A 22,555-nucleotide genomic window follows, 5' to 3' on the forward strand; every position below is an offset into this window, starting at 1 on the left:
TTCTATCTTTTTCTGTCTCTGAAATCAAAAGGGCACCTGTTGCCCTAGCTGGTTTGGCTTAGTGGATAGACTAGTGTCGGCCCGTGGACTGAAGAGTCCCAAGTTTGATTCTGGCTAAGGGCACATGCCCAGGTTGCGGGCTTGGTCCGCAGTGGGGGGTGTGCAGGAGGCAGCCAATCAGTCTCTCTCACCATTGATGTTTCTAGCTCTCCGTCTGTGAAATCAATAAAAAAGGGGCACACTTGTCTATGCATATACACATTCTCCTAAACCCCTGAGAATCAGAAAAAACAAGTACATATACAGAAAATATAAAGCAATTGGGGCAAAATGTAAACAACCGGCCGAAACCGGTTTGGCTCAGTGGATAGAGCGTCGGCCTGCGGACTCAAGGGTCCCGGGTTCGATTCCGGTCAAGGGCATGTACCTTGGTTGCGGGCACATCCCCAGTAGGGGGTGTGCAGGAGGCAGCTGATCGATGTTTCTCTCTCATCGATGTTTCTAACTCTCTATCCCTCTCTCTTCCTCTCTGTAAAAAAGCAATAAAATATACTTAAAAAAAAAAAATGTAAACAACCGGAAGATCTAGGTAGAACATTTTGAAGCTCCTTTGTACTGTTCTTGCAGCTTCCCTCCCCCGCCCCCCCCGCCCAAGTTTGAAATTACAAGGTATTTTTAGAATGTCTGCTGCACCTGTCTCACAGCAGCAGGTGTACAGGGGATCCATGGACAGCCAGACCTGAGCTCTGCCACTTCTGTGCAGAGACCCACACACATGCACAGCATAACACACCCAGATCAGCATCAGCAGGAAAAAGACAAGTGTGCAGAACACACAACTGAACAGCTCCTTCCCCACGACTCAAGAGGGACCCCAGCCCAGTGCTCTCCCCACTCCCCATGCACCCACAGCCTCAGCAGAGCCACCTACCCCGCGGTCAGAGCCACCTACCCAGGACGCAGCCAGTGAGCGCCCCCTTCCTCGATAAGAACTCCTGCCCTTTGCTCCACCAGCACCCAACCCACAAACACGGGCAACGTTGTCCATGGTTTATTGAGAATATTACAGCATAGCAAAAGATTCAAACGGCTCCACGCGGTGTTTTGAAATTCATCCCAACTGTAGGCTGAGTGACCTGCAGGTTGGACAGACTGCCAAAGTCCTGGAACAACAAAATGGGTTCAGTGAGATCTGTGGTCATGGCTCCGGGACCACCGCCGAGCCTTGCTTCTCAGCCTCTACCAGCTTGCAGTGGGACCTCAAAGAAACCCAACAAAGGGCCTTCTCCTTCCTCCCCCCCCAGAATGACCTCAAGGACCCTGCACTCCAACAGGAGGCTGCCCCGTGCGCTGTCGGATGCTTAGCAGCACCCCTGCCCTCTATCCACTAGTGTCCGCTCGGATTCCCCAGCTGTGACAATGAAAACATGTGTCCAGCCCGGCCGGCGTGGCTCAGTTGAGCGTTGACCTATGAACCAGGTCAGGGCACATGCCCAGGTTGTGGGCTCGATCCCCAGTGGTGGGCGATCCCGTGTGGGGCATGCAGGAGGCAGCCGATCAATGATGCTCTCATCATTGATGTTTCTATTGCTCTCTCATTCTCCCTTCCTCAATAAAACTATATTAAAAAAAAAAAAAGTGTGTCCAGACATTACCAAATGTCCTGGGGTATGTATCTCTCCCTTTTCGAATCATTTCTCTAGGCATACACAGAGCCACTTCCTTTCCAGGACCAGCCTGGGGCAGGCTGCCTTACAAATGGCAGGCCCTAGGCAATCAACAGCTATGTAAGAAGTCCCAAGGTAAGCCACAGAAGAGACCCCTATCCACCTGTACTGAAGACAGCTAAGCTCTCTAAGTAGTGCCCCGTAATAAGCATCTGGAAATGAGACCACAGCTCACTCAAGTGGTCAGCATACAGACAAAGAAGGAATGAAGTCGGGGGTGGGGAGTCCAATGGGGGGACAAAAGGCGACATTTGTAACACTTTCGACAATAAAGATAAATTTTTTAAAAAAAGGAAGAAATGAAGTCCCTGAGGGAAAGCCCACATAATGAAAAAGAACCAGCTGGATGGAACCATGGGGGCAAATGTGAGGAGCCAGCCATAGAACTGAGGTCGAAAGAAAATGATGTATGGAAAACAGAACACCTGGAATTATTCCAGACAGTACGATGCTACTGGGAAGCCCTACTTTAGGAGCTGAGCACATGCTTACCAAGAGCTTCAGCATTTCCTTAGTGTCAGGATCAACTTCAATGATCTCCTGATCCAGGGCCGAGACCTAGAAGAACAGGAACCCCGCCAAATACCAATCAGTGAGTTATCTTTCACCTTCCCTGCCCTTCTCCCAAAATTCTTAAAAAAGAGGGACACTTGCACTAGGATCCCACTAGGTGAGCAGTCAGCTTAAGGATCAGAGGCCCAAAGATCACTTTTGAGTTTACCTTTGTATGTGCCCTTCGTTATTCTTACTGGTATTCAGGAAACCTTAAGACTATGTTCATGTTTTGGGAATACTTGTGGTAAGGCAAGTAATCAAACCAGAAGCCATGGCAAGGCAAGCAAACATGACAAAGGGCTCTCAGGTGAAAACCAGGATGGACTTAAATGGCCCCAATACCCCTGGCCGGTGTTGCTCAGTGGATAGAGCTTCAGCCTGCGGACTGAAGGGTCCAGGGTTCCATTCCGGGCAAGGGCACATGCCTGGGGTTGTGGACTCGATCCCCAGTAGGCGGTGTGCAGGAGGCAGCAATCAATGATTCTCTCTCATCACTGATGCTTCTCTCTCACCCTCTCTGAAATAAATTTTAAAATTTACAAAAAAAAAGGCCCCAACAGGGCAGAACAGAGACTAACATCCAGACAGGCAGGTTGTGGGCACCTGCAGCTGGGTGAGGGTTTATGGGTAAAGGACCTCCTTCTCAAGCTCAGCTGAGGTCCCTATGAAGCCAGAGAAAGACGGAGAGCTCACCTCGGGCACATAGTTGTCTCTCCTCTCCCTCTCCTCCTCCTGCAGCTTGATGGAGATGCCTCTCACGGGGCCCCTCTGGATCCGCTTCATCAGGTGCGTGACATAGCTGCAGCACAAGCGCCCAGAAACACACTGAGAACGCCCGTGCACCTTGATCCGGATCCACGGGCAGCAGTTTTAGTCCTCCTTCCTCCGTGAGGAGAGAGGACCCCCGTCCTAGGAGCCCCGACTCCGAAAGCGACACGCAGCGCCTGCCTGCCTGCCTGTCACCCCCTCTATCAAATTCTGCCAACGCATCAAATCCTCCCCTCAAACTCCCAGGACCCCTCCCCAGTCTTCATTTCCTCTCCTCCCAATGCACTGCAATCAATATTCAGTCTCCCGGAGGCCTGACCGCGGCCAGGTGTCACCGCCAGGTATGATACCAACACGACACCGTCCCAACCGGGACTCCCTGCAAACGCTCACCCGCAGCGAGCGCCCTTCTCCAGGGTGTCGCGGGGAAGAGGGGGAGCTCGCGCGGGCGAAATCCTCAGGACACGGTCCCCCCTCCCCGAGCCGGAGATGGCGACAGCAGACCCGGGACAGACCCAGGCCTCGCGCCCCACCTCCCGCCAGGCCCCGGCGGCTACCCTCACCCCGCGATCTTGTTTCGGAGCTTCTTGCTGGGGATAATGGCGATCTCCTCGCACACGCGCTTGTTGGTGTGGAAGTCGTTGCCCAAGCGTGTGTAGTACTTCTCGATGATGACCCGGGCCGCCTTCTTCACGGTCTTGGTGCGAACGCGGCCCTGCGGGGGGGAGAGACGGGGTCACCGCGAGCCGGACCCCCTCCGGGAAGGAGCGCGGCGTCACGCGCCGGCCGCCGGGGTCCGCGGGCTGGGGCCGCGCCCGGGAGGGAGGGCAGGAGCAGCGGGCGCAGCTGGAGCGCGGGGACCGACGCGGGAGCCAGCGGCCCGCGGAGGCCTCGGCCTGACGGGGTTAGAAGCCGCAGAAAGACGTGGATGGAAGTCGATTGCGGGAGATAACAGCTCCGGCCCAGAGTACCTACCATGGTGGCGGGTCCCTGGTGAAAGAGGAAACAGGAAGCACGAGAGGCCTATAAGGCGCCGGCTAGACAGCCGCTTCCGCCCTCCCTGGACGCGGAGCCAGCGCGGGAGGCCGGGCGTCCCCTGGCGGCGCGGGGCGGGAGCGCAGGCGGCAGCCGCCGGCGGGCGGGTCTCCGGCTTCCCAGCCCCGCCCCGCCCCGGCCCGCGAAGCCTTGGGCCCGCTTCTCTAGCCCCCAGGTTCTGGGACCAGGTCGCCTATTTGCTGTGCTTCACGAGGGAGGGAGGGAGGGAGGGAGGGAGGGAGGCGGAGTCCTTGGGAAGCCATTCGGGGGCGTGGAAAGGTGAGGAGGGAAGGAGGGCACCCTGCCCAGACCCCCACCTGGTCCACGGGTCAGCGATTTGTCCGGCCAGCCTGGTGGGGGCCCGGTACACCTGGGACAGCTTATCTCCTTTTTCCCCGGCCTTTGCTCAAACGTCCTTATGTGAGGGGCTTTCCCTCCAACTTACATAGCGTCACTATCCTCTTAAAGCTGCGCTAATGTTTCTTACTACTTGTCACTGTGATGTCCGAGTCTTCTCAATCAGGGGTGAGCTCCTCGGCGGCCAGGGCCCTTTGGTGTGGCTACTCCCCGTGCCCGGAACAGTGCCCAGCATAAAGCAAGCTCTCAGATACGTAAGCCAAGGGCCCAGCTCACCTGCAATGCTCCAGACAACTGAGGCACCTTCTCCAACTACCACCGTCTTCAGGCTGTTTCTGCCAAACCCATCCTAAAACCAGGCCCTCCAAACCACCAGCGCAGGCCGCCCTGGTGAACTCATTAGCCTTGGGCAGTGGTCGGCAAACTCATTAGTCAACAGAGCCAAATACCAACAGTACAACGATTGAAATTTCTTTTGAGAGCCGAAAACCGACTTCTGTGCATGGGCCACAAAGTTTCAATCGCACTGAACGTGCGCGCCCGCACGTGGTATTTTGTGGAAGAGCCACACTCAAGGGGCCAAAGAGCCGCAGTTTGCCAACCACTGGCCTAGGGAGTACCCTGCCCCCTCCCTCCAACTCTGTTAAAGGGAGACCCTAGCCACCCCCCTCCCCCACAACTGACTCAAGGAAAGGCTGGGCTGGCCAGGTTGGATGCATTACCTCATTCCTCAACTCCTCTACCATCACCTTGGTCAGTCCAGTCACTCTGAATGGAAGGCTGTAGGGCAGGAAGGCCCTTTCTGTGGAGGAGAATACAGCCTGGCCGGCATGGCTCAGTGGCTTGAGCGCTGACCTATGAACACGCCGCAGTTGCGGGCTTGATCCCCAGTGGAGGGTGTGCAGCAGGCATCGGATCGGTGACTCTCATCCTTGATGTTTCCATCTCACTCTCCCTCTCCCTCCCTCTCTGAAATCGATATATATATGGGCAGGGGAGAGGCAGACTCCCTCCGAGAGTTGCAGGAACTTATTTTACCAGCAAACTTCAAACCAAGCCACTGCTATCCAGGCCTCAAGTGGAAGGTGAGGGCTCTGCTTGGCTGAGGGACTCCTGACCCCACGAGTGGGCTCTTGCACCTGCCACAGGAGGGGTGCTTCAGAGGGTTTAGGGTTCCTGCACCTCAAACTAAAAGGCAACCTTCCAAAGGACCAGCCCAGCAGATGGGCCCGGCAGTCTACCTGAGGAAACCACAGACCCTCGAACCCGGGAGCCTGCGAGGACAAGGGCTGGTGATAGGGCTCTCCAACAGGAAGACACGGGCTCAAGGCTCAAGGCTCAAGGCTCAAGGCAAAGCGAGACGAAAAGCTGCCGAGCAGCTGTGGCCCAGGTCCTCCAAGCTGGACTGTGGCTGAGAGAGGAGGAGCTTGGCCTAGTGGTACCCACTGCCAGAGGCACCTCCACGGCGCACTTGACCACGGAAGTGACCAAGAGTACTCACAGGGGTAGGGCCCCCCATGGTCCCACCATCCACCTGGGCTGGAAACTCATCACTGAAAATTGGAGGAAATTTTTTTTGTTTTTTATTCATTTCAGAGGGGAAGGGAGAGGAAAGGGGAGAGAGAGATATAGAAACATCAGTGATGAAAGAGAATCAGTGATTGGCTGCTCTGCACGTCCCCCACTGGGGATCAAGCCCACAACCCAGGCATGTGCCCTTGACTGGAATCGAACCCGGGACCCTTCAGTCCTCAGGCTGACACTCTATCCACTGAGCCAAATCAGCCAGAGCGGAAATGTGAGTTTTTAACTCAAATCTTATTACCCCACTGCCCCCAGCCCCCACCCCTCAGTCACAGAGACACGAGACAAGAACAGAAGTCTGCTGCAACGTGTTTATTATGTGCCAAAAGGAACGACACCACAGCTTACTCCACACACCTGCAGGAGAGTGCAGTCTTGCCTGCATATACTACAATGAGGTAGAGACTTCACACACAGCTTCACAAAACCCACAGAGTAGCTGGGATATGCAACAATGCAAGGTCAGCTCAGCGAGGGGGGGGGGGGGGGGGATGACACTGGTTCTTTGGCACACAGCTTCCCAAAGAGGGGCAAGTCGATTTTATTTTAAAGAAAGAAAAAGTCAAGTTTTCAAATCTCAGTAGCATTTCCATCCACTGCAACGGTTGCTCCATACATTTCTCAAATCAAAGAAACAAGGAAGGATACTTGTCCCCTCTGAGAGAAAGGGCTCCTGTGAGCCTTCTTCTGCCCCCACCACAAAGCAGCCCTTTTAGCTCAGTTACAAAAGAAAGAAGTCCTGTGACTTTGTGATTAAAAACTTCTATCAACCCTCCCCCCCAAATAAGTGCAACTTAAGAAGGTGCAATAAACCGTTTAAACCTATACACGGCAGCTGCTCAGACACCTCTTACCCGGTCCAGTTTGCAATTCAAACACATTTTTTTTCTTGGTTGCAATTTTTTTCCCCTCTTCATTCGCAACTGTGAGAAACAGTGGCCAGCAGTCCCCCAGATACAAATTTGCTATAATGTTAAGAGCTGCCAGGAAAAAAAAAAACACAACTCTTGTTCCAAATGACTTAAAAACTATTTAAGGAGTGTAAAAACGAACCGGTAAAAATCCTTGAGCATAAAATATGAAATATGATTTTGGTTTAAATGAAGAGCAAAGTCTCCTTGTTGTTTACAGTAAAAAAACACCAGCTGAACACTCAGTTTATGCCGTTCAGGTGGGGGTTAAATAAATGGAAAGGCACTGTATGGCAACTGCAAGAATGAAACCAACAAGACCTGCGCATCACCACCATCAGTATTGCAAGGAATGTAAAAAAAAGCGCTTTTAATAAATAAACCTAGATGTAGGCATCGTGTCAATACCTTCTGGACACGTAATTCTTTTTTGCTTTTCATCGGCAAAATGAGGAACTAAAATCTGGGAAAACTACAGAGTCGCTTGGAGGGTGAGCCAGAGGGTCCTTGCCCTGGCCCCGCCCCTGAAAACAAACCTGACAAAACTCATTGTGCGTTAATTAGTGCAGAAACAAAGACAGACTCAGCAAGTGCAAAGGTGACTACGATCTTCCCTTGTCCTCAGGAAGCCGGCTCCCTGGTCGCCAGGTGCCCAGGTGGGGCAGCCACTGCCTGACCTGGCAGCCACGGGCGCTGCAGGCCACCAGGCAAGGCCGGCTCTCTAGCTGGAATCTCGGTTCTTCTGGTTCCGCATGAGGGGGCTGTGGTGGCGCAGGCCCTCCATGCTGTGCCGCCAGTGCCAGCAGCTCCGGCAGAAGTACTTGAAGCACACCTGCGTGGAGAGAGGGAGACAGGGCTCTCCGGTGTGAGCCGTAGGCTCCGCGTGCAAGGGAGTGGGGAGACCTGGGGCCTCCGTGGCGCTAGAAGAGAGGGTCTCGGGGAACCTAGAACCCCTAACACAAGCCTATCGACCCGGGAAACCTGCTATATTCCTGCAGCTGCCCTGACTTCATCCAACATTCAGGGCTCCCACTGTGTACAGCTTCCCTCACCCCTCACCACTGCAGTGGCTCCTCAGGCCCCGCCCTTCTCTCGCCTGCAGGCTGCTAATGTGCAAGGACATCTGAGACAGGGACTCCAGGTCCCAGTGTAAGGGACATGCCTTCTTCAGCCCAGTGAGGGCAGGTGACAGCACCTTGGGCTCTGTCCCACCTCCTGCTCTGAGTTGTGTAACCTCTCACAAACCACTGACCTCTGAGCAATTACCTAAAAATGGAGGGCCCCCCCAAAACCTGTGATGGAGGCTGATCAGAGAGATGCTCGTCCTCAGATCCAAGGCACTGCACACCCTCATCTGGGAGCCTTGGTTTAACCACCGTCTACCAGGGGCTCCGAACCTGAGCGACCACTGCAAACACTAGAGTGGACGCACTGCCAGGCCCCCAGCTCCCGTCACACATCACAGACCAGCTGCATGGGCACCACCTGGACGCTTGGCAGAAACATGGAGTCTCGGGCCACCCCAAACCCGCTGAGTCACAATCTGCATTTAAACAAGGTCCTCAAACGATGTGCACACACATTCAAGTGTGAGAAGCCTTTTTGCTGAAAAACACCCCCAGATGTGTGCACCGCCACCCAGAAACAGTCAACAAGAAGCTGCTGTGCTGCTGTCTGCCTGTGTCTGACAACGAGGGGTGCAAACCAGGGATAAACATAAAGCAGTCCAGGGTCCCTGAGTGGGGGAAGAGCAGCCTCGAAGGCCTAAGAATTGGAACAACACTGCCTGGCTCACAGGTCCCGCTGACCAGGCCCACCCAGGTTCCTGTCACCCTTAGAACCCACCGGTGATCAGCAGCAGGCCACATGTCTGCCAACACCGTGTAAGAGGAGAAGGCCCAAGCGTCACGACTCAACTTGAGAGCCTTCCCAAGAGTTTTGGGTCAAACCATCCCAGTGTGCCCCTGGTCTGATCACCAGCGCCTCCTCTGTGCTCAGACAACCACAAGGTACCCGAGAACCCCAACACTCTGTGTGACGAACCTGGCGTGACCATTTTTAATTAAGGGGGGACTTCCTAGACACCTCCAGGGCCCAGGGGACTCACCTGATCGCGACAGAAGAAAGGGCCAGGCTGAGAACTGCAGAAATGACACAGAGCATCTTCTAGGTAGGGGTCGATCTGAACCTGCACAAAGCGAGACAGGAGAAGGCAATGGCCGTACCGCCAGGCGGCCAGGAGCTGGGAGGGAGGGTGCACGATGGGGCTCTACACGTGAATGCAGGGCACTTCCTGGGTTAAAGGGGCGGAGAGTGTGGAGACCCCAGGGGACAGATGAGCTCACCACGCAGGGCCAGGCTGGCTGCCTCTGCAGTTTGGGTGACCACACACATTCCTGCCTGGTCCCCCAGCACACTGCGCCCCCAGTCTCCCACCCAGTAACAGGGAAGCGTTCAGAGGACACAGATCAGGAGAAGGAAGTCAGGCTCCGGCAATGCCCAGCCAGGGAAGGCGCCCCGCAGGCTGGGAAGGCTCAGCAGCCGCAGCCCCCTCTCCTGAGTCACCACAACCAGGCTCCCCACAGACCTGAACCCCGTGAGTCCCCAGGGCACACCCAGTCTCAGCTGCCCTGGTGATAACCGGCCCAGAGGAAGGGACAGATGAGCCCCTCACCTTCTTGGTGAACTTGGTGGTTTTGATCTCCACAAAAGCAGCACTGACGGCTTTCAGGTAACTGCGTTGATTACTGAAGGTCACGCGACCAGAGCCTGTTGTAGGAACAGCAGAACAAATTCCCCTTCTAACGGTGGGAACGCCCAGCCCTCAGGCTGTATAGGCCAGAGAAACCATGTGGTCTGGCCCTACCAAGGCACTGGGGGTGAGTTAATTGTTTGACCAAAGATAGGCTAATTTTTAAGCTGATAATTTTATGGCCCAAGAATGAAGTTCTAGCCAAATTCTCCCAAATGTCACTTGTCAACACTCAGGAAACCCTGTTTCTAGACCAGTGATGTCCAATAGAAATGTATTGTGAGCAACTTATGTAATTTTAAGTTTTCTAGTAGCCACGTTTAAGTGGGGGGTGGGGAGGAAGTGGTGGAATTAATTTTAATATATTTTATTTAACACAATATATACAAAACCTTATCGTTTGAACGTGTGGCACTAGCCGCATTTCCAGCGGCCCAGCAGCCACATTCAGTGGGTGGCTACCGACTCAGATGGCTAGTTACAGACCACAAAGGCACCGGCCCCACAGGAACACGGGCATGGGGAGGGAAGAGCCCTCTGGTGCGGGCAGGGGCACGGAAGACTACAGGGCTCAGAGCGAAGCCCAGATTTAGCTAGAGCCCCTCTCTGAAGGTGGGCCCAGCGGCCACACCCTCGTCCGAGGTCCTCGAGACCAGGCAGGGAGCCGCGAGAGCCTCGTCCTGCCAAGGGCCCCCTCCGCTGGCACCGCAGAAGGCCGCTCTGTCTGGGGTGCGGCACCGACGGCACCAATGCACACGGCTCCCTCCTGACCAGGTGTGTGGGGAGTGGGTCAGCCACGTCCCGATCACAAAGTTCAGGCTCTGCTCCACCTCCAACCGGCCCCCGAGATTCCTGTGCAGCATCTGGAAGTGACCTGCCTGCTCAGAGGGGCTGACCAGAACCCAGTGGCTGGACCCAGACTGCCCTGTGCTGGGGTCACCCACTGTTCTCCCTCAGCCTGGCACAGGAGCACTTAATAAAGGAAGCCAGGCAAGTTCAGGAAAGAACTGGCCTCTCAGTGAAATAGGACCTATTGTCTGTCCCAAACGGTTTGGCTCTGAGCTTCCCACTCAAGTTCCTGTCCCATTTTCACCTCCTAGGTCTCTGCCTCCGTGTGTTTCCCCCTTCACGGGAGGTGGAGGTGGGGGAGGGTGGGTGCAGAGGGGGGCTTAGCTAGAAAAAGACACTCTGCTGCTGGGATGTGTCCGTCTGCAGCCCCGGGCCAGGCCTCCCTCTCGCTCCCACGGGAATATCACGATCTTGGGCGACCTCCCAGGGGCCGCACGCTTCCCCACACGGAAGTGGGACACTCACCAATGGGATACTTGTGCTTATCTGTGTCAATCCCGGCGTACACCACTCCGCCAAACAGGTCGTTCAGGATGGCCGCCAGGGCCTCGGCATTGAGCATCCCGTGCAGGGCGCCCACAAACACCGTCCTGCGGGAGTCCATTCTCTGAGATGGGTTCCGCAAAAAGTTGCTGTCAGCCAAGACCCAGGGGATCACTTGTACCTGGGAAAGCACGCAAAGGTGTGTCACGCTGGCAGGGAGCGAGGCCAGCTCCTCCAGGGAGAGGCACGGCTCCTGGCCTTGCTGGACCGGGCGTGAGGCCCGGGCGGCGGGCGGGAGGTGCTGCCCCGGCACACAGGCCTCCCTCTCCCAGACCAACCAGCGCTGACTGTCACTGAGTCCATGTGTCCAAATGTGACAGCCAGTGGCCCAAGCACAGTCACTCATCCTGGGGAGCAAGCGAAGCAGTACCAAACCGGCACCTGTGTGGGTCCAACAGAGGGCCGTGGACACTGATGCGCAGAGAGCACGGGCCAGAGTCCCCAGGAGCACAAAGGGTTCACAGGGAAACTTAAGGACAGGAGCTGGAGGCAGAGGCTGGGGCGCTTAAGGTATGCGATGGCCACTGGCCCGGGTGCCAGCGCCGTGGGCGTGACAGAGGCAGGCAGGGGCCACTCACGCAGAATCACAGAGCAGACCAGCACCAGGGCAGGAGCTGACCATGTCTCTGCCTCGGACACAACCTGGCAGAGCAGGCAGAGATCCACAGTGAAGTGCAGACTATAGTGTTCTGGAAGATTAATGTGTAAAGATCTAAAAGGCTGTCTCAAAGCAGGAAGAGATGAGGTGGAAACCAGCAAAAGGCAGAAGCGAAGGAGGTTCAGAGGACGGAGAGGCAGACCTGCCGGGGCCAGGGCACCGGGAGCACCAGCCTGGGCAGCCACGCCCAGAAGACCCGCCGACGGAGCCCGGGCCGGGGCGTGTGGGACAACCAGGAGGAACCTGGCCGGGGTCCAGGCCCAGATGACCCTGGAAGAGGGGCCTGGAAGGAGTCACCCAGAGCCAATTGCACTAGGACAGTGGTCGGCAAACCGCGGCTCGCGAGCCACATGCGGCTCTTGGGCCCCTTGAGTGTGGCTCTTCCACAAAATACCACGGCCTGGGCGAGTCTATTTTGAAGAAGTGGCGTTAGAGGAAGTTTAAGTTTAAAAAATTTGGCTCTCCAAAGAAATGTCAATCATTGTTCTGTTGCTATTTGGCTCTGTTGACTAATGAGTTTGCCGACCACTGGGCTAGGAGATGCAAAAGCCCACTTTGCTTTGTCCACTCCCACGGGAGGTGCCACCATCTTGGTCCACATGCCAAGGGCCACCGGGCTCTCCAAGCTTCTTCTTACACTAAACAGAAGGACATTCCCGAAGAAAGGTCCCAGGGAGGCGGGCCAAGCAGGCAGGAGCCTGGAGAGTGAGTCTGAAGGTCAGAGCGGAGCCAAAAGGTGAATAATGTATCTGATCCGGGAAGGAGAGGGAGGGAGGGAGATGCTGACCACTCGGTGGTGGAAGGGACCTGAAGGAGGTAGAAGAGGCAGAGCGACAGGGCAGCCTACGGTCCCACACCAAGACAGAGGCTAAGTCACTGCAGGGCAATGAGGGAAGAAGGGACAGGACGGAGCGGCAGGGCAGCCTACGGTCCCACACCAAGACAGAGGCTAAGTCAGTGCAGGGCAATGAGGGAAGAAGGGACAGGACGGAGCGGCAGGGCAGCCTACGGTCCCACACCAAGACAGAGGCTAAGTCACTGCAGGGCAATGAGGGAAGAAGGGACAGGACGGAGCGGCAGGGCATGGAGGGGGCCGAGGGGCCTGGGAAAGCAGGACAGGCAGAGGAGCATGCTCACCACGTCCTAGGAGCAACAAGGGGTCACTGCGTGGCCCAGCGGAGAGAATGGCGAGGAGGGGGGTTCTGGTCACTGAGGGCGGCCCGAGGATGAGCCTGCCCTGTGACTAAGACAAAACGTGACTGGACACCAGGAAACAGCTATGAAACAAGGAGCCAGCTTCGGGACATGCCTTACTTTTCTTTAGACTACATATATGTATGTTGTGTGTGTGTGTGTTATGTATGTTGTGTGTGTGTGTGTGTGTGTGTGTATATCTACACTAATAAAGAGAAAGATGCAAATTGATCGTACCTTTGCGACGCCCACCAGCCAATCAGGAGTATGCAAATTAACCCAACAAAGATGGCAGGTTAATTTGCATACACAGGCGCCCAGAGGACGGGGGCGGGACGCTTGCATCGCCGCCAGGGCGACGACGCAGGTGTTTCACACCGCCCCAGCTGCTCAGGGCCTCTGGGCAGCATGGGAAGGTGGAAAGGCAGCTCCAGGCCGGAGCACAGACTGCTGGCAGCCAAGGTAAGGAAGGCCCATTCTGCGCGAATCTTCGTGCATCAGGTGTCTAGTGTATGTATGTATGTGTGTGTGTGTATGTATGATGCTCTCTGAGAGCATCATAATCTGGCCACTCAGTGTATTTGTATCTCAAATGGGTACCAAAAGTATTCTAGACGTTTGCTGGAGATCAACCTATTTGCCCTGAGCTTTCTTTCAGCCAGTGCAAAGGGGAAAACTGATCAGATGCACAATTTATAATATCTTTGATATCAAATAAATGAGGTACTCAAGAAAAGTACACTGAGTGGCCAGATTATTATGCGTTCAGAGATCATAATAATCTGGCCACTCAGAGTGTGAGAGTGTGAGAGTGGGTGTGTGTGTGAGTGTGTGAGTGTGTGAGTGTGAGTGTGTGTGAAGTCAATATCTTTTATTGATTTCAGAGAGGAAAGGAGAGGGAGAGATTGAAACATCAATGATGAGACTCATTGATCGGCTGCCTCCTGCACGCCTCCTACTGGAGATGGAGCCCACAACCGGGGCATGTGCGCTGACCAGAATCGAACCTGGGATCCTTCAGTCTGCAGGCCGATGCTCTATCCACTGTGCCAAACCAGGTAGGGCATGTGCCTTATTTTAATTCTGATGTGACCACCACAATAAAATAGACATTTCCCCACTTACCCTACAGATTTTACTTTCTAGAGCAGTTTTAGGTTCACAGCAAAGCTAAGCTAAAGTAGAGTTCCCTCATACACCTGCCCCCCCACCAGCTCAGCCCCCCCATCAACATCTGCACCACAGGGTGCATTTGGTAGTCAGGGAACCTCTGTGGCCACGTCACTGCCACCCCAAGCCAGAGTTCACATTAGGGTTCACTCTTAGTGTTGGATGCTATGGGTTTGACACATGTGAAAGGACATGTATTAACCTTTATAGGCTCACACAGAGGTGTTTCCCTGCCTTAAAGACCCTCCGTGCCACCTGTTCATCCATCCCCTCCCCAGGACCCTGGCAACTGCGCCTCTTCTTACTATCACAGGCATTTCAATTCCCCATTTGACAGAGGAGGAAACGACGTTTCAGAGATACTAAACATCTAGTCCAATGTCACAGCAGGGACATGTTCTGGAAACCAGGATTTTAAAAAACAGCAGCACTGGTCCCTAAGCTCAACAACCAAACCCCTTTAAGATATGTGAGGTCATGATGTGCCCTCGTGACCTAAAAGGTGTTTTGAGCTCAGGAACCAGTGCTGTTTTCAAAATCTGTTTCTCAAACGCCATCCGCTTGCTAGAACCGCATGGGGAGCTTGGCTGAAGAGGAGATCCCTGAGCTGCCCCATACTGACGCAGTGAGTCTGAGAAGGGCCCGAACACGCAATGAGGTCCAGGTAGGGAATCTGGGCTAGAGAGCCCTGATGCGGAGGGCACGCAGGCCGATACAGAAAGGGAGTGAGGAGAGAGATCACCCGTGGGGGGAACCACACGCTAGCAAAGGGCGGGAGAGAAGCAGGGACCCCTGGTGGGTGTGGGCCGCAGACTTACCCACCACAGGTCGGAAGGTGGCTGGGAGTCAGTTCGACCTCCATGGGCAGGAGACACACATACCACGAAGACCCAAAGGTCACTTTCTTCTTCTTCTTTTTTTTTTTTTTTTTTTTTTTTTTTAATGGAATTGAGAGTATTTTGCTGTATTTGCTGTGAGGCAGGAGGAGCTTCTTGCCTCCGTAGTGTCCTCCCACCCCAGGGACACTGGCCTCTGAGGCCGGCGGCCGGACCCGAGAGGACGCAGTGCTCACTCACCTCCTTGCAGCGCATCCTTCGGCTGGACATCTGGAAGTAGTACTCGCTCAGGCCGTCGGGGCTCAGCGGGTCGTGCGAGCAAGCCTGCAGCAAGGCCCGGACAGACTTCTCCAGTTCGAAGACCAGGTACACGTACCCTATTCCCAACCAAAGAGAAAGGGCTTCAGCACCCCTCGGCCCCTCCTCACCCTTGGTTCTGCAGCTCTTGGTTCCAGGAGAGGTGGCCTCGTGCGTATGACACAATCGTGTCCTGCTCCTAGGGAGTCTTGTTGAAGGGAGCCCCTGCTCTGCCCGAGCCCAGGCCCAGGGGGGCCGCGGGGACCTCCCCACCCGAGCTGGGGGAGGTCAAGCAAGGCAGGACAGGGCCTGTCATACAACACAGCCCTTAACCCGACCGGAGCACATGTTCCTGGCCCGGGGAAGGCTGGGGGAGTGGTGGCAGGTCTGCAGCCTACCTCCTGAGTGGGGGTGCTGCTCTAGAAGCCTAGTTACCACTGGTCCGGTTCCCAGGGACATTGCCAGTGGAGATGGGGAGGGTGAAAATAGCACCTGCCTCCTTTCTACAGGGAAGGGATCTCATTTCAGACCAGTGAGGGCTCGGGCCTCATTCCTGCCAACTCCAAAGGGAGCTCAGAATGAGGCCAGCGACAACGTAACGGGGCAGGGGGGCAGGCAATGGGGGGCCTTGCGAATGCCTGGCTCTGAGAGGGAAGCGGCTGGGTCCCGGTGGGGGAGGGCACAGGAAGTGTCACACGGGGGTTTCAGAGGCAGCTCCCACTGCAGATCAGTTTGCACAGACGGACCGTTAGCTCAGAAGAACAGAGGGGTGGTGCTAGTTGGGGAGCAGTGCTGACGGCGGAAAGCTGTGTGCTCCAGGTGCCTACGCCACGGTACCAGCATGCAGCAGTGACATCCCAGCATCCCTCAGTGCAATTATGTGCCAGGGAGGAAAGAAAAAGCTCCTACCATGTCTGTATTACCTTTAGGCATATTACCTTTGGGAGGACACCGGGGGTGCTTGCCATCCTTACCAGGCCACTCCACACTCAGAGAGCCAAAAACACGGAAGGTGTTAATCAATCCAGCTGCAAAGAGATAGAAGAGAGTGGCGGGCTGAGGCACACCCTCCCCAGGGGGCCGGCTCTCCCAGGCTCATTCAGCCCCACAAACAACTCTGAGAGGACCCTGGTCTCAGGGGCAGGTGCAAGTACCAACAAGAGCACAACAGGAGTCGATGAAGTGTCCCTCCCTCAGGGCTCCTGGAGCGCCCTGAGCTCAGAGGTCAGCCCAGCCTCCAGCCCCAGCGTCGTGCTCCTGAAGCAAGAGGTCTGGAGGCAGCTCACCTTCCGTGATATCCCAAGGAACACCTCCTAGGAACACTTTGCAGCAGTAGACAGGGTTCTTATAGTTCCGTGGAGGAAGCTGGCCACTCCAGGTACAGGAAGCTTCATTCACAGCTTTGGTGGAAGAGAAAGAGAAACGGGTCAGGGAATCACTGCCCTCCCCTGGGGTGAAGGTGTCCAGGAAGAACTGGACAGGCCCCAGGCGCAGCCAGGCCTGTGTCAAGGAAACCAAGCCTCCTGTCCACTCAGGCGATGACATGACATGAAGTCATTCCCTAAAAGGCCCAGGCCCGATAGCCGGGAGAACACCCTGCTATTCCGAAAGGCGGGAAACTTACACCTCACCATCAGCCCAGCTCTAGTCACTAATTCTGTCTCCACGAAAACTGAGGGATGTGTAGGTAAAAATGGTCACAACCCAGGCTGTTTTCAAACACATAACTGGTAACTTAACCACAAAGCAGTTTTGTGTAGTCATTGCTTACAATGCTAATTACAATAAAATTACTTGAATGTAAACAGAAAAATTTTGTGTACGAGATCCCAAAGGCTGACTGGTCCACACGGGCCTTATCCCGACATGTTCACACAAGAAACGTTTGCCTCTACTTTCCCTGCCTTTGCTCTGAACTCATCCATCACGGAAGTTCGGACCCTGCCAATAAAACCCCCCACTAGCAGCCCAACAAGACCAGAGTCCCAGCCGTTTCCAAGCCAGAACTAGCGCCCCCCACTCACAGCTATCTGTGTGACGCCCCAACAAACATGGGGCCTTCCTTAGATAATGGACCCCCCGGCCGCTCAGCATCCAAGGTATGCCAGTGACAAGCCCGTCCCAACCCACTGTGGCGTGTCTGACTCCGACTCAAAACTCCTTGGCTGCTCTTCTGTTCGGCCCTACAGTTTCTGGAGGCTGTTCTTGGTCACCAATTCGGCCTTCCAGCAGTCTTTGATGCTGTCCCCTCTCAGTCTGTGCTGTCCCAGACCCAGGAGTGACCTCGTGGGCATGGCCAGGCCTTGCCCACGGCACTCCCCGCCATAGCACCGGGACAGAGAGCCAAGGAAACCAAGCCTCCTGTCCACTCGGGCGATGACATGACATGAAGCCATTCCCTAAAAGGCCCAGGCCCAACACGGCAGCAGGAAACTGGCAGCCATCAGCAATGGTCTGTGGTAACAGAACTCGGTATGACGGCCATGTCCTAACACGTGGTAACGTCCCTTCGTAGCAAACAGTGGCACTGGAGAAAGTGCAAAGATGGGTGGCTGAGGCCACCGAGTGGACAGGGCAGCGGCACTATCAGGAGAATGAGATCAGCTCCGGCTCTGAGAGCAGAAAGTGAGACACACCGACACCTCTGGAAACACAGGGAAGGGGGACACTGAACGCCGGCCCCGTCATCAGCTCAGCACCTCCGAACCCGGGTCGGTGGGCGCGTGACGCCTCGGTAAACACTGACTGTGTGACTCATTTACTTCTGAGTGTGGGCGGAAGATGACAAACAGATGCAGTGCGTATTTCAGCTCAGGTAAATGATGGAGCGAGGTCTGTGGGAGACAGGACACCTGAGGACACCCCTCACCCTAGAGGCTGCCCACCCGTGTCCCCAAGTTTACCCATCAGAAAGCCTCGGGGAAGAAAGCTCCTGCCTCTGAGTTAGGAGGGGAAGGGAGACAAAGCCCTGAGCATCACGCCCAGGGTTTCCCGTGAGAATAAACAGGGACGGCTGCGCACGCCAGTCTCCAGGGAAAACACAGGTGAGAGGGATCCAACGCTCACCACACGGCCCCGCACGCAGGTCACCGCTCCCTCCTGTGTGCCAGCCTAGAGAATCCCTGACTTTCCCCATCAGCACTTACTGCAGTGGCCAGACCGTGCTTTGCAGATCCAGGGACTTCACCACGCAGCCAAGTCCTTTTCCAGTCAGGTCCCCTGTCGGGCCCAGGCCTGCCCACGGCCACACTCACCTGCCGCCTGCCGGTGCAGCCGGGCCTCTCTCTCTATGCTGAAGGGGTCTTTGGGGGCTTCCAGGAGGTCCCAGGAGGGCCACACGGAAGCTCCTGGCCATCTCTTCGACGCACTGGTTGGGGAGGGAGTGACAGCGGCAGCAGCAGCAGCAGCGGCGAGAGCAGCTTGCTCTTGGTCCATCTGGGACCCAACCCCCATCTTTAAGGAATCTCTGGGGCCACCCCCTGTCAGAGACAGGAAGGGCAGAGGGGGGGAGATGCGAAGGCTTGACTGGGGGAGGAAAAGGGAGACAGGTTTTCAGAGGACGGTCTGGTTTTAAGAGGAAAAACTGCACTGAAGAAATTATGAAAAATACCATTAAGCATTGGGTCTGCTTTCTTCCAGACTTTCTCCCTAAGCATTTTTTAAAAATATTTTTTATTGATTTTTTACAGAGAGGAAGGGAGAGGACTAGAGAGTTAGAAACATCGATGAGAGAGAAACATCGATCAGCTGCCTCCTGCACACCTCCTACTGGGGATGTGCCCGCAGCCAAGGTACATGCCCTTGACTGCGGACCCTTCAGTCCGCAGGCCAACGCTCTATCCACTGAGCCAAACCAGTTAGGGCCCTAAGCATTTTAAAAATATATATTTTATTGATTTTTTACAGAGAGGAAGGGAGAGGGATAGTTAGAAACATCGATGAGAGAGAACCATTGATCAGCTGCCTCCTGCACACCCCCTACTGGGGATGTGCCGGCAACCAAGGTACATACCCTTGACTGGAATCAAACCTGGGACCCTTCAGTCCACAGGCCGACACTATATCCACTGAGCCAAATCGGTTAGGGCCCTAAGTATTTTTAAGATTAGTGTCCTACCCTAATTTAAACAAATTCTTTTGTCCCCAAGTCAACATTTTTCTTTCATTTTGCCAGTCTTTGTAAACATTTTTAATTAATTTACGTTATTCTGTTTAGGGAACAAGCTACATTTCCCTGACCTATTGCCCCACTGATGAACATTCAAATACTCTCGCAGTTTTCAGGGCTATAAATAAGTACTTTAAGATGTAGCTTCATATCTTGTGTTTTCTTTGGTCAGATTCCTAAGTCTAGAATCAACATGCTTTCTATTGGGGGGGAGGGGGTTCTATCAGAAATATGTAAGAACGCGCGGTTTACTCTAAGCTTGTGCCAAAGCTTTAAATTCTACTGGTTTCAGTGGGTAAAATAATATCACATTATCATAAGAACAAACTAAATAATCACTCAACAGAGTATGTCCTAAAAGTTCAAAATACTGCCTCTATTACCTCTACTGTGAGGAGTGAAGTATCTGGGGACGTTCTATGTTTTTTAAATGTTTTTATTGATTTTTAGAGAGAGAGGAAGGGAGAGGGAAAGAGAGATAGAAACACTGATGGGAGAGAATCATCATCGATTGACCGTCTCCTGCATGTCCCCTACTGGGGATCAAGCCCAAAACCCGGGCACGTGCCCTGATCGGGAATTAAACAGTGACCTTCTGGTTCATGGCTCGACGCTCAACCACTGAGCAACACGGGCCAGGCCTGAGGAAATTCTTTCAACAAAACCCAAAAGATTAAAGCTTTATGAGGTAAATTTCCAAGACTGAGCCCCCATCTAAAGGCCATAACTAGAAGCACATCCTCTCACCCATTTACAAGAGGGAACTGCGGCCCAGGGTAGCAGAGCCCACTGTGGGGACCCCCTGGGAGCAGCCTGAGCAGGGCGAGGGGAGCAGGAGTGCCAGCTCCTGCTCTAGGTGAGCGGACAGGACCAGGGGGGTGCTAACGGCCGGGCTGTGAATGGGAAACTGTATCCACAACCAGGGTGACCAGTCCTGGGTGTGGAAGGGAAGAGGTAGGAAGCCAGCCTTCCATTCATCGACCAGCCAGTGTAGGGACCCAGAGTAGAGGCCGGGATGAGGAGGCTGCACGGCATTGTGCTCCTCACCTGACCCATCACCAGCTCCACGCAACCTGGGTGCCAAGGAGCCTGGGGGCCACGTTAACACTGGGGAGCACTTCACAGGTGCACAGTGGCCTCAGGCGGAGAGCTGACATGGGTCAGAAAGGCTTTCGGAGCCAGGGCAGTCCGGTCTAGGTTAAAACCCTGGCCCTGCCAACGACAGGCACACCCGGCGGGGCGGCGGGTCTGGCTCCAGACCACCGAAAGAAAGCGAATCATCACCTCTTGGGCTGGTGGAGGGTCTTGCCTTCGTTTGTCAACAATTGCAACACCTGGGTAGTGCAGTAAAACAGAGCATGCCCATAATTTTAAAAATCATCACTTAAGAATTTTGAGGTATCACACATAAAGGCACATAAACGATACTGTGTGAAGGCTGAAGAAAACCCCGTGGAGGCCAGGAAACAGAACTCGGCCAGGACTCCCATGTTTGCCTGTGAAGTAACTGCGACCCAGCGGCTCTTGGAGGAACTCATAAAAAGTGTCCTGGGCTCAGGTCTTGAAATGCATCGCCCAGTGGTGGGTGTACAAGGCATCCCCTATTCTGTCAAGGACGAAAAGCTCTATTATGTGCCCACAATGGCCTCCACACCTCCCAGCATCCTAGTAGGCACGTGCCCCCTGCCAAGCACGCTGGCCCTCCCACCCCACTCCCCGACAAGCGACATACAATCAAGTCTGAGAAATGATCTGATCCGGAGCTGAAGCCACTGGTGTCTGAGTCCGAGGGGCTGCAGGAGCGGGAGTCCAAGATGGGCCTCATGTCCAGGCGGGAGCCTCTGACTGAGGGTGCTGGGAACTTGTCCACGTCACATCCAAGGGGGTCCAGTGGCAGGTAGCTCAAGGGGGGCTTCCCCAGGACATTGCCCAGTGGGTTGTGGAGCATGCTCAGTACTAGGAAGGAAAAATAAAGGAAGTCCTGTGACTTCTTAGTTTTCTTCCCAGGCAGCCCTCCCTTCTTCTCCCACAGCCACGCAACAGGACACGCTGAGGCACAACCACGGAAAGCACGACAGAGCCACAGTTCGCGTGTCCCGAGCAGAAACACGTCCAGTACCGACACTGGCCCCCCAGGGCTGTGAGAGGCAGTTACAGGACAGCTCTGTGAAGCCCGGAGGTCCTGCTGTCTCAAAGCAACGACACTCCAGCTCTTGTCTGGCCGGCATGGCTCAGTGGTTGAGCGTCAACCTATGACCTAGGTGGTCACGGTTCGATGCCAGTCAGGACACAGGCCCGGGTTGCGGGTTCGATCCCCAGCAGGGGGCCTGCAGGAGGCAGCTGATTGATGATTCTCTCTCATCACTGATGTTTCTGTCTCCCTCTCCCTTCCTCTCTGGAAGCAATAAAAATATATTTTAAAAAGACTAACAACAACAAAGCTCCAGCAATCTGACACCTACACTTAGGGATCAGTGCCAGCATTTGGGAAACTCTGTGCCACTGGGGACCCTGGTCATAGCTATTTTTTAAAAATATATTTTTATTGATTTCAGAGAGGAAGGTTAGAGAGGTAGGGAGAAGGATAGAGAAATAGAAACATAAATGATGAGAAATCATTAATTGGCTGCTACCTGCAAGCCCCACACCAGGGATCGAGCTTACAGCCTGGTCATGTGCCCTGACCGGGAATGAACTGTGACCTCCTCATTCATAGGTCAATGCTCAACCACTAAGCCATGCTGGCTGAGCCATACCTGCTGTTAGTGTCTGGGTGCACATGCCCACGTTGCCACTGGAGACCCCTTCAGCGCACACCATGCTCTCCCCACTGCCTGGCGACCTGCTCACGAGAATCCCACCCCGACACCACACAGCTGGAGCGAGAACTCGGGCCACACCCCGAGGCCTAGGACAGGGTGAGCAGGCCTCTCCTCCGAGCGCTTCTGAGCCAGGGGCTAGCACGTGCAGGCTCTCTGCGCTGCACCCCGAATGTCAGGCGTTTGGGATGGAAGCAGAGTGACGTTCTGGTCAAGCCCGCTCTGGCTGAGACACACCTGGGCGCAGCCCTAGGTCGGCCCTCCTCCGTGTGGCCATGTGCTCTGGGAGGCTCTGCACGTCTCCACTTCATCAGGCATCTTGGGAGGAATGC

At 54.8% G+C, this 22,555-nt stretch overlaps 2 protein-coding genes across 21 annotated transcripts in view; both read right to left on the reverse strand.

Moving 5' to 3' along the window:
- Positions 1 to 1,035: 1,035 nt before the first annotated feature.
- Positions 1,036 to 4,222, reverse strand: RPS17 (ribosomal protein S17). The gene is made up of 5 exons (XM_080651697.1): positions 4,026 to 4,222; positions 3,614 to 3,765; positions 2,976 to 3,081; positions 2,220 to 2,285; positions 1,036 to 1,163 (listed from the first exon to the last, which is right to left on the reverse strand). The coding sequence occupies exons 1-5, from the start codon at positions 4,026 to 4,028 to the stop codon at positions 1,083 to 1,085; spliced, it is 408 nt and encodes a 135-aa protein (XP_080507823.1). The 5' UTR covers positions 4,029 to 4,222; the 3' UTR covers positions 1,036 to 1,082.
- Positions 4,223 to 6,323: 2,101 nt separating this feature from the next.
- The window catches only part of CPEB1 (cytoplasmic polyadenylation element binding protein 1), a 55,171-nt gene continuing 38,939 nt past the window's right edge, over positions 6,324 to 22,555 (reverse strand). For 10 of the 20 annotated variants that reach the window (XM_080651516.1, XM_080651515.1, XM_080651517.1 and 7 more), the window contains 9 exons: positions 21,137 to 21,360; positions 18,491 to 18,761; positions 16,523 to 16,636; positions 16,160 to 16,264; positions 15,180 to 15,316; positions 11,004 to 11,202; positions 9,612 to 9,706; positions 9,045 to 9,125; positions 6,324 to 7,769 (listed from right to left, as the gene is read on the reverse strand). In XM_080651516.1, the coding sequence (XP_080507642.1) occupies positions 7,659 to 7,769; positions 9,045 to 9,125; positions 9,612 to 9,706; positions 11,004 to 11,202; positions 15,180 to 15,316; positions 16,160 to 16,264; positions 16,523 to 16,636; positions 18,491 to 18,761; positions 21,137 to 21,360 (1,337 nt within the window). In that variant the 3' untranslated portion in view covers positions 6,324 to 7,658. The remainder of the gene's footprint in view (positions 7,770 to 9,044; positions 9,126 to 9,611; positions 9,707 to 11,003; positions 11,203 to 15,179; positions 15,317 to 16,159; positions 16,265 to 16,522; positions 16,637 to 18,490; positions 18,762 to 21,136; positions 21,361 to 22,555) is intronic. The other 10 variants (XM_080651518.1, XM_080651514.1, XM_080651513.1 and 7 more) reach the window with 3 other exon arrangements.

The sequence above is a fragment of the Plecotus auritus genome (genome assembly GCF_963455305.1).
Source record: "Plecotus auritus genome assembly, chromosome: 15".
Taxonomy (NCBI): Eukaryota; Metazoa; Chordata; class Mammalia; order Chiroptera; family Vespertilionidae; genus Plecotus; species Plecotus auritus.